General features: G+C 31.2%; 1 protein-coding gene across 1 annotated transcript; it reads left to right on the plus strand.

Annotated features, from left to right (window-relative positions):
• The first annotated feature begins 8,210 nt into the window (after nucleotides 1–8,210).
• Nucleotides 8,211–9,981, plus strand: LOC131634200 (alkane hydroxylase MAH1-like). The gene has a single exon (XM_058904855.1). The coding sequence runs from the start codon at nucleotides 8,306–8,308 to the stop codon at nucleotides 9,824–9,826; it is 1,521 nt and encodes a 506-aa protein (XP_058760838.1). The 5' UTR covers nucleotides 8,211–8,305; the 3' UTR covers nucleotides 9,827–9,981.
• Nucleotides 9,982–11,842: the final 1,861 nt, after the last annotated feature.

The following is an 11,842-nucleotide window of genomic DNA, read 5'->3' on the forward strand; positions in this document are numbered from 1 at the left end:
GCTTAGGTCTGCAATGCATCAAACATATTAAATCATCATAAATTCAATTACGTCTTGAATGAATTTTTACATAAAGTGTTTTTAAATCGCAATGTTCAAAGCGACTTCGCTTATCTTGAAATTGATTTGCATCAGAAAGAATCATACCTTTAGTGAGGTCTTGTAATAATTGTGTTGGAATAATTCATTGAGATGCTTCCAACCTCTCTTCGTGTTGTATTTTGTTTTCGTGTATTTTAAAATCTGTGATTTCTTTTTATGAGACCTAAAATGTTTTTGAGATTTTCTATTCTGGGATGGATCTATTCAAACCCTCCTTTTTCTAAATCTCTTTGTGTCCATATTCTCGCCCATCATTTTGGCGCCTTCATTTTTTATTTATTAAAACACTTTTTACCATGATTCTGACTTACAACAGTGGTGATACATTATGGATTACACGCTTTGAATTCCAACACCAACCATTTTCCATTTTTTTGTTACAAAAAAGAGTGTGTCACCTTAATTTGTATAATTATATTCAAACTAAAATACTTTTCACTGCAGTCATTTCTATCAACTATTGTAAAACATGATGCTCATTTTTTTTTAATCTTAGATAATTTAGTTTTATAAATCTCACAGAGAGTTTATTTTTTTGCAGACAATCACATATTTTTCAATCTCTGATACATTTTGCGTGCAATATTTTCATTCATTTTTTCTATGTTGAAAATTTTGACATTAAAGATCAATGTTAAGGTTCAAACATATCGTTTACTTGATAAACTGAAACTTAACATTAATCTTTAAACCAAAATGTTCAATATACTTTATTAACTTTTGAAAAAATAAAATATGAAGGTTGATGGCGGAATGAGTTAAGTTTAATAAAAATGTGAATGATGCACTTGTTCAGTTTTATGGACAAATTCTTAGAACTAAAATCCTTTGAAAGAAGCAGTAAGGACACTCCACTGCATAAACAAAACCAAATACTCTCAAACGGGGCTATTAATATCATAAATATTTCAATTTGTTCTTCTATAAACTACATATTTTAAGATCGGTAATTTATATTTTATCATAACTCTTCTATAAACTACATATTTTATGAATGAAATTTTTTATTTAATTTTGTTTTGCTACTGTTTGTTTCTTTTTTTTTAATTACTTAATTTCAAATAATTTTATATACCTTATATAAATTAATTGATAGAACAGTCTATTAAGGATATGAGGTTTGTAAGCTCCTCCTAAGTTAAACAGTCCATAAGGTTTGTAAGCTCTCCTCAAGTTCTTTCTTAGTTAAGTTTATTATTAAATTTAAGACAATTAAATTCATTCATAAATTAAATAACTCAAAATCTTCTAAGAGTTCAGGTTCACACGCATTTCAAATGCATTTGTCTCTCCTTAAGTACTCTATTATTCTACATTCATTGAGTTGACTTTGATATTACTGGGGTCGACAACATCCGTTGAAAGAGTTTTTTTAACAATGAGGATTATCAAGTCTAATTTGTTGTAGATTATGTCCACCCATGCAGCTTGATTCTATCTTCTTGAAATGATTAATCTTTTTCCTGCAAAATAATAAATAATTATATAAACTGAGGCGTGTAAAAACACTGTCCTTAAGGATTTATCCGCCTCATAAGCGCAAATCCCACAGGATTCAACAGGTTCTTCTCAGATTCTTAATAAGACTCTGAGGAAATAGAACAACAAGAAATATTATTTGCTAGGAGATGCAACCAGAAAAGCAAAGAAGAAAGGGAAGCCAAAATTTTTTTACGTTCTATTTTTTCTGTATCTTTTTTTGTAAATGGTAGGGGACTTTATATAAGAAAGAGAAAGTTGGAGTAATCGATTTGACTCATTCAAGTCAAACTTATTAAATTATTTGACCAATTTAAAATCATCATAAAACAAAATAAATAATAACAATTAATATTAAAAAAACATTTTCTTATATTTGTCAATTAAAGATGAGATAAAATTATTTAAAACTTTTGAAATATATTCAAAATTTACAACATAATTTGCTCAACAAGATCAACAATTTGTGGTTCAATGTCTTGATGATATGTTACACCGAGCGGGAGATATTCAAGTCAATTAAAGATGTTGATATTATTCGAACATTCACCGCAAAGAGGTCTTGGAGAGGGCACTTGCCTCCTAATTTTATTTAGCACAATATTCGCATGTTAGGTTTCATCTGCCTTATGTAGCACACTTTATGACTATTTATATATTATGTCACATGTAATTTGTAGTTAAATTTTTTGCCCAGGCTATCTAAAATTCCTGGCTCCGCCACTAATGCTATCTACGTCAACTCAAATCTAAAATAATCTTTTTTTACTAAATAGACAAGATATAGTAAATCTCAAAATTAATTTATTATATCATATTGTTAAGTAATAAGTATGATAATGGATAGAGTTTAACTTAATATATCTAACTAGAAAACTTAATATATCAAACTGTTATGTTTCGTCTTTGATTCTGTCAAAAGAGACAAAATATATTTTGTTGGTATATGATCTTTCCAAGTAGTGAACTATAAACTTAAATGCCATTCACCTTACACTCTTCAAGCTCACGAAAAATCACGTCAAATAAGTTAGCATTTGTCTTTATACATTCTAAGTAATGTAGTAACCGTGAGAAACTCAATCTAAAATATATGCAAATTTAAATGTACAATCTAACTAATGTAGTAACCGTGAGAATCTTATTAAACAAAATATGCAAATAAATATTCAATCTAAGTAATGTAGTAAAGGTGAGAAACTCAGTCTACAAAATAGGAAAATAAATGTGCAAGAGACAAAAGTAGTGATTAATATATTCTGGTTTTTAGTATTAACTTATTAAGTTGTCACTCTGTTCATTGTGCGGATTCATTACCGCAACTTTGTATTTGGACTTGTCACTCTAGTTTAATTTTGATTTAAAGTTTCATAAAACAAAATCTTTTTACAATATCCTCTTTTAATCAGTATAAAAAGATAATTTTTCTATATAATTCTTTTATAGCTTCTCTATCCAATAAGTTTTTTTTTTTTTAATTTACAATTTCCTTTTTATCTAATAAATCAACATAGATAATTGGTTATATTTTTTTAGTGGCAAAATAATATAAAAATAGAGTTTGAGAATTAAAAACCCGTCAAAATACAAGAGATAAATCAAGCTGATATATACTTAAAAAAAAAACGAAATTAGAAAGAAACAAAATAAGATAACCACCAATAATCAATATCGAAAAGTCAAGAAGAACAACACAAGAGAAAAAAGTCATTAAAATACTACCCCTAAAGGAATATGAGTTTGATTTCAAGCCATTAGAACCACCATCAAAAGAAAAGAGACCTCCAAAAACAACACCCAAATCAAAGAACAACTCTCAAACTAAATCAAAACACTCAAAACCATTATTGTTAGTTAAGAAGAATGATAGAGTTTTGAACCCTATTAGAGAAATTACACGAGTTCTCCACTGATCTACATAGAAAACAATTTGTAGTCGAGATAATACTAGTTTTATCCATCTATTTCACATTTGTGAAGAAACAGAAAAAATAATATCATTACGAACATTCAAAATAGTTTAAAAAACTGAATGCTAAATCATGGAAAGCTTAATATGAATTTATTGGAGGAATGAAAGAACAATTTGACTTTGATCTTTGGGATCTGGTAGTTGATGGCTACAAATATTCAATAGATGCAAATGGTGTGTCAAGATTGCAAGAAGTACAATGACAAATGACCAAAAAAAAGCTTACAAGAATCATTTCGAAGCTAAGTCTATTTTATTATCTGCTATTTATCATGTTGAGTATGAGAAGATCACTGATAAAGAGACTGCTAAGTGCATATTTGATTCTTTTTAAATGACTCATGAAGACAACGCTCAAGTTAAGGAGACAAAGGCTCTGGCCCTAATCCAAAAGTATGAAGCCTTCAAGATGGAAGAAGATGAATATGTGGAAACGATGTTTTCAAGATTCCCGATGCTTGTTGTAGGAATTAAGGTTCTAGAAAAAGGATATTCTACATCAGATCATGTTAAGAAGATTATCAGAAGTCTATGGTAACTGCTTTGAAACTGTCAAAGGATATGAATAACACCAGTCTTAAGGAATTAATTAGTTCCTTAAGAAGTCATGAGATTGAACTTTAAGAAGATGAACCTCAGAGGAGAGACAAATTTGTGGCTCTAAAGTCTAAGTCTAAAAAGACAAAGGCTTTCAAGTAGAAGATGATTCAGAAGAGTCTGAAGAAGACTCAGACGAAGATGAACTCTCTCTGATATTCAGAAGATTAAATCAGCTTTGGAAACATAGAAAGAACAAGTTCAGAAGACCAAGAAGATCAAAGGATAGAACTGAATCATCATCTAGTCAAAATAAAGCTTCTGAAAAAGAAGTCACATGCTACGAGTGCAATGAACCTGGACACTACAAGAATGAGTGTCCAATTCTTAGGAAAGACAAGAAACTTACGAAAGTGTTCAAAGCCAATAAGGGTCTCATGGCAACATGGGATGATTCTGATTTAGAAGAGGAAGATTCTAACAAAGAACAGGATAATCTATCTGATCATGAAGAAACAATGGATGCTCATCTCAGTTGGTTGGCTGCTACGCAAGAAGAAATGGGACTTGATCTGAAGATATTCTGGAACTTTTGAAGAAACCATAGGATTAGGATCTAGAACCCCTTTTGTTTTTTATTTTTGCTATCTGTTAAAAACTTGTGTTGCACTGTTTCTTTTATTATGTCCAACATCTGCATCTATGATTTTATACTATTAAGTATCTGCATTTATTATGTTTGTTCTCTTTACTTTCAAGTATTTTTTTCTTTCTCTTTTTTATTTTACTTTTTGTTGATGACAAAAAGGGAAGAAATATGAGAGTATTGTAAAGAGAATATTAAAAACATTTATATTATTTTTAAGATCTTGAACCCAATATAATGGAGAAACATGAGAGCATTTTTATGATTAAAACATTTATAATGTTTTTAAGATCCTGAAATCTTTAAAATTAACTTAAGTAATTGTGATTAATTATTGCTTAATTATTTTATGGTGTTAAATAAATTTGAATAGAAATTAGGGGTAGTTTACAAAACTCAAATTATAAACTATCAGACTCGTAGAGAGCTTACAAACCTCGTGCTGTAAAGTTGTCAAGTTATTGAATATTGAAAGATCGTTCACCAAGTTGGAAATAAAGGAAGCAATTTGGTCGTGTGATGGTAACAAAAGCGCGGGTCCAGATGGTTTTTCTTTAGAATTCTATAAAAGGTTTTGGTTGGTGATCCGTGAAGATGTTTTGAAGTTATGCAATGACTTTCATAGAAAGGGATCCCTTGTGAAATCTATCACATCCTATTTTTTTAGCTTTGATTCCAAAAACAAACAACCCTCCAAATTTTGGTGAATACCGCTCCATTTGCTTGGTGAGAAGTATTTACAAAATCATTTCGAAGATTTTGGCGGCTAGATTGAAAGAGGTAATTGGAAACTTGGTTTCTAACAACCAAACCGCTTTTGTTCCGGGAAGAAACATGATGGATGGAGTCTTATTGGTTAATGAGATAATTGATTAGTCGAGAAGGAAGAAAAGAAGTTGTTTCTTGCTCAAGGTGGACTTCGAAAAGGCTTACGACTCTGTTTCATGGCAATATCTTAGAGACATGATGATAAGAATAGGGTTTGGTGATATGTGGGTACGGTGGATGGATGCTTGTATCTTTACGAATCACATGTCCGTTTTGGTCAATGGGAGTGCAACGAAAGAATTCATGGTGCGTAAAGGATTGAGACAAGGAGATCCTTTGTCTCCGTTTCTCTTTGTTCTTTCTATGGAAGGTTTAACCGCTCTTGTGAGAAAGTCGATTGACATAAGGCATTTCAAACCATTCAAGTATGAGGAAGACGACTTTGTGGACATATTACAATTCGCGGATGACACTATAATTCTTGGTGAAGATTCGTGCGATAATCTTTGGAATATGAAGGTTTTATTGAGAGGGTTTGAGTTAGTTTCCGGTTTGAAAATTAACTTCGTTAAAAGTAATATTCTTGGGATTAATGTGAGAGGTTGGTTCCTTAATGCCGCAACGACATTTCTTTCGTGCAAGAAAGGGGTTATTCCTTTCAAATTCTTAGGAATTATGGTGGGGGAGAGCCCTAGAAAAAAGAAAGTTTGGATGGAAGTGATAAACAAAATTAGGGGGAGTCTTTCTTGTGGAAGGGAAGGAACATATCAATGGGAGGTAGAGTCACCCTTATTAACTCGGTTTTAAATGCTATTCCGACTTTTACTCTATCCTTTTTCAAAGCTCCGGGAAAGGTCATAAAAGAGATTAGAATACTTCAAAGTGATTTTTTATGGAGTGGGAAAATTGATAAAAGGAGTATTCATCGGGTGAAGTGGGAGAATGTTTGTAGACCGAATGAGAGGGGTGGGCTAGGAGTTAGAGATGTAGAGGAGTTGAACAAAGCTCTTCTTTTAAAGTGGAAGTGGAGAATTTTGAGAGAAGATAATGCCATTTGGAGTAGATTTCTTTTGGTGAGGTATCTTTGTCCTAAACTAAAGATTCAAGATACTAGTGGAGCTATGAATAGAAGTGATGATTCTATTTGGTGGAGGGACATGAGCAAAAATTATTTCTTGAACGACATTGTCGATAATGGATTTACCGGGTGTTTTAAGTGTTGTTGTAAGAACGGTAAAAATATTCTTTTTTGGCATAGTTTGTGGTTGGGAGATCAATCTCTTCGCGAGGTTTATCCACAATTGTTTGATTTATCAACCATGAAAAATTGTGCGGCAGCGGATGTGTTGGTTTGGACCGAAGGTGTTCACAATTGGGATGTCGTGGCTTTGTTTGGCTCCGACTCTGTTCACGGTTCAGCAGCTGGGGCTGTAGCGGCAGTCATGCCTTGCTGGAATCCGTTTTGGGACAATTTGCATAGCATCACTCCGTGTGAATTTGAGAACGACAGCTTCTTGTGGTACATTAATTTTGAAAAGGAGTTCTCGGTAGCTAGTATTTCAAATGTTGTCAACGATTCAAAATCTTTTGCTTGGGCATCTTATTTGATTAACTTGTTGAAGGTGACGTGGGATTTTAGAATTCCACCTAAGATCAAAGTTTTTGCTTGGAGATTTTTCATTAAAAGAATTCCTTCTAAAGACCAATTGATGAAAAGGGGATTTATTAGCTTCACAAGTCCGAATTGTGTTTTTTGTGGCAACCATTTGGAGAATTCTTCTCATCTCTTCTTTAATTGTCAAATGGCGAAAGAGATTTGGAATCAAATTTTTGTTTGGTTGGGCATTTCGGAGGAGATTAACGGACAGGAGTTTTTGGATTTTGGTGCAATTCAAGAAAAAGTGAAGAATGCTAACCATAGGGTTAAGATTAATGTTGTTTGGATAGCTACCATTTGGTGTTTATGGATTATGAGGAACGCCATAATTTTCAAAGGGGAGGCGTTTTGTTTTGATGTGGTGTGTTCTAACATTATATTCCTTTCTTGGAGATGGATGTCTTTTGGTTATTCTAAGTTTAGATCCATTTTACTATGAATGGTTTAAACTTCCTTTATCCTGTCCAAACACTCTTTAGTGTTTTGCTTTGTAAGGGTTGCACCCCTAGTGCGAGCTTTATAAATCAATTGCTTATTAAAAAAAAAATTTATCATCATAAAAGTTTAATAACTTGGATAGAACTTGGAGGAAACTTACAAAACTCAACCTATGAACTATCAAACTCAAAGAGAACTTACAAACCTCATGCTCTGAAGTTGTCAAGTTATTAAAACTGATTTTAAAACTTAGATATAACTTAGTGAAAACTTACAAACCTCAAACTATGGACTATTATTGCTGATTTTGTTTATATAAGTGTTTTTACAAATGCTTTACTCACTTTAAAATATAAATCATCAATTGAAACCGTTAAATTTAAAAAATAGAAGATTTAGAGTAAATCCTTAAATTTATTTTTGGAATATATATATATATATATATATATATATATATATATATAATTAATAACACAAAATTTAGCATTTTGCAAAAGTTAAAAACACCGACACGTAGAGCATGTGTGCACGTCAGTTATAGGGAATATCAATAAACTTGTATTTCTATAAAGGTTGGTTAGCCATTGCTGAAAGTGCAACGGATGCATGCTCATATTTAATTGAGTATATATCTTCTACTCATTCTTTTCTTCAAGATATCACTCACATATACAATTTGAATCAGATTCCCTTTAGCCTAAGTACAATGATTTTGTATCAATACATTTTATTGTTTCTAGCCATTATCTTCTTCATATTCTACAAAACATGGAGGCGCAACAAAATTGTTATTGTTCCAAATTGGCCAATAATTGGCATGCTACCATCACTTCTCCTTTATTTATCCAATTTTCATGATGTTTTAACCTTAGGTTCCAAACAATATGGGAGCACGTTTCATTTTAAAGGACCTTGGTTTACAAACATGGCCAATATTATCATCACTTGTGATCCAATGAATGTGCACCACATCACCAGCAAAAATTTCAGCAACTATGGGAAAGGATCTGATTTCCGTGAGATTTTTGATGTTTTCGGCGTTGGTATATTTAATTTGGATTCCAATGAATGGAAACAAGAGAGAACACTACTTCATTCATTGGTAAAAAGGAAAAGCTTTGAGATTTTCCATCAAAATAATATTCAAAAGAAGCTAGAGAATTGTCTATTACCATTTCTTGATCATGCATGTAAAGGTGTACAAGTAATTGATCTACAAGATATTCTTGAGAGGTTCACCTTTGACATTGCATGCACCTTTCTATTTGGATTTGATCCAAATTCCATTCCTTACAACTTCAATGAATTTTCAGATGCTACTTATGTAAAAGCTATTTCTGTGATTGATGATACGCATTTGATCAGACACTGTATTCCAAAATGTATTTGGAAGGTACAAAAATGGCTACAAATAGGTCAAGAAAGGAAGAGAAAGGTAGCTCGAGAAAATCTTTACCGATTCTTGTACAAGTGTATAGCATATTCGGAAGGCGATGAAGAAAAAATTGGTGTGGAAGAATATCATCCATGCTTGCTAAAAGAATTAATGAAAAGAGACTTGGGAGACGACGAAATGGCCGAGAAGTATTATCTTAGAGACACTGCACTCAATCTATTGGCTGCAGGAGATGGACCAATTAGTTCAGGTCTGAGTTGGTTCTTTTGGCTTGTTTCAACTCATCCTATTGTGGAAGCTAAAATTATTCAAGAAATCAAAGATAACTATTTTACACAAGAGGAGAATTTGATCACTGATTTACGTGTCGAAGAGCTCGATAAGCTAGTTTACCTTCATGGAGCAATATGTGAAGCCTTAAGGCTTTATCCTCCTGTTCCATTAGAGCATAAGTGTGCAGTCAAATCTGATGTACTCCCTAGTGGACACCATGTTAGTGCAAATACGAAGTTAATATATTCTTTGTATGCAATGGGAAGGATGGAAGAAATATGGGGAGAGGATTGCTTGGAATTTAAGCCAGAGAGATGGATATCAGATAAAGGAGAGATTATACATGTACCATCTTACAAGTTTATAGCATTCAATGCAGGTCCAAGAAGTTGTATTGGAAAAGGTATTAGCCTTATTCAAATGAAAATGGTTGCAGCTGCTATTTTATGGAAGTTTCACATACAGGTTGTGGAAAATCAATCTGTAACACCAAAGATTTCTGTTGTTCTTCGCATGGAACATGGCCTTAAGGTCAAAGTTAGTAAAAGATGCATGTGATATAAGAATTATTATCTTTGGTGTTTCCTTTAACCTATCTGTATGTGTATCGTTGTCCTTGTTAAATAATGTTATGGTGAGACTGTTATTTTCTATTTGTGTATGAAATAAAGATGCATCTAATGTAATTCAGTTAGTGTTTTTTCTCTTTTACATTTCTTCTTTCATTACCCTTTGAATATAATATTTAAAACAATAATTAAATGTTTATATTTGATAGAAAATTTTTTTCTGCATAATTATCAAATCATATGTGAATTTTTTTTTTAGCATTTAAATGTTGATATTCTATCGATTTGTTCTTTGAAATAGAAGATTGAAATTATCAATATATTAGAAAAGTAACAAAGTAATCAAATTATTAAAGTTGTTGCAAAGTCTCCTTATTAAAATCTGTTTGTTTATAATTTTTTACCAAGTCTGTGGTGATTCTTTATCTTTAAGAATGTGTTGTACTTATTACAGGTAATTACAAATAGAAAAAGGTTGTTTTTTCTATTATGGTCTTTTGAATGGGGTGATTTAAAGTCCATCATAGTTGTTGGTGTTTGGAAATCAAGGAAGTGGTATGCTTCATTATTGTTGTTATTAGAAGGTAGGAGAAGTCTTGGTGTGAGGCTTGTACAAAGATCAAACAATAGTGAAAATCTCTCACCGAGTGTGAGAGGACTAAACGTACCCTTGGTTGATAAGGAAAATTAGTATAAATCGAATACCCCACTATTACTAATTGATTAACCTCTGTTCCAAGTTGAAAAATACTGAATCAATGCACCACCTCTTCAATTATAAACATTTTCATAATCATGACAATTGTTCATAAGAATTTTCCAGCAATTACTTTTGAAAATCAAGAGGTGCATGGTTCATTATAAATAGAAAGATTTTTCAAATTTGAAATCACCATCTTCATGAACAATTTTGTCTGTTGTAAGTATTGGTAAATATTTTGACAAAGTTTGGTAATTTGATCATTGATTTGTAATTTGTTCATTTAAATATATAAAAAAAGTATGGAGCATTTAAATATTTATATTCTATTGATTTGTTCATTGAAGAAGAAGATTGAAATTGTCAATATATAAAAAAAAAGCAGCAAAGTTACAAATTATTATAGTTGCGGCAAAGTCTCCTTAATAAAAATCTGTTTGTTTGTAATTTTTTACCAAGTGTGTGGTGATTCTTTGTTGCAAATAGGAAATATTATTTTCGATTTGTTGGAAATTTCATTTGAAACAGGGAGATTCAAATTCCACCATAGTTGTTGGTGTTTAAAAATCAAGGAAGTAGTGTGCTTCTTTGTTATTGCTAGAAAATCGTAGGAGAAGCCTTGGAGTAAGGCTTGTACAAATATTTAACGCTGGTGAAAATCTCTCATATGATGTGAGGGGACTAAATGTACCCTTGATTGATAAGAGGAACTAGTATAATACCTTGTGTTCATTTACTTTAGTGCACTTTAGTTTTCTATTTCTTATTCATTTTATATGTTCATAAGGGAAACTAAAAAAAAAAAAACCAAAAAAGTACTTAAAATCTTTAAAAATACCATTAAACCTAATTCACCCCTCTTAGTTGTGTAATCTAAATTTATAGTTTGCAGAGATACATGTTGATTGTGTGCTTGTCGTATCTTACCTAAAATCCTTGCACCATTGAATATTGATAGCTAATTGTCTATCTTTAGTGAGGAACTAGTAAGAGACCCGTGCTTTCGCACGGGTAATTTAATTATAATAATGTCTAAATAATTAAAAAAATATATAATAATTTAGATACTTCAAATAATAATGATGAAATTAGATAACATATGAATGATTCTTAATCTTATAACACTTAGATGGTATTAAATACAAATGTAAAATTTTATATATAAATACAAAATTTGAAATGATTTATTTTTTAAGTGAATAGTAATCATATAAATTTAATTATAATAAATAAAATATGTAATCTGTTGATAGTGACCCGTAAAATAAAGCCGAATAACATGTAATTGTTATATAGACTAATTAT

Source organism: Vicia villosa, unplaced genomic scaffold, assembly GCF_029867415.1.
Source record: "Vicia villosa cultivar HV-30 ecotype Madison, WI unplaced genomic scaffold, Vvil1.0 ctg.001256F_1_1, whole genome shotgun sequence".
NCBI lineage: Eukaryota > Viridiplantae > Streptophyta > Magnoliopsida > Fabales > Fabaceae > Vicia > Vicia villosa.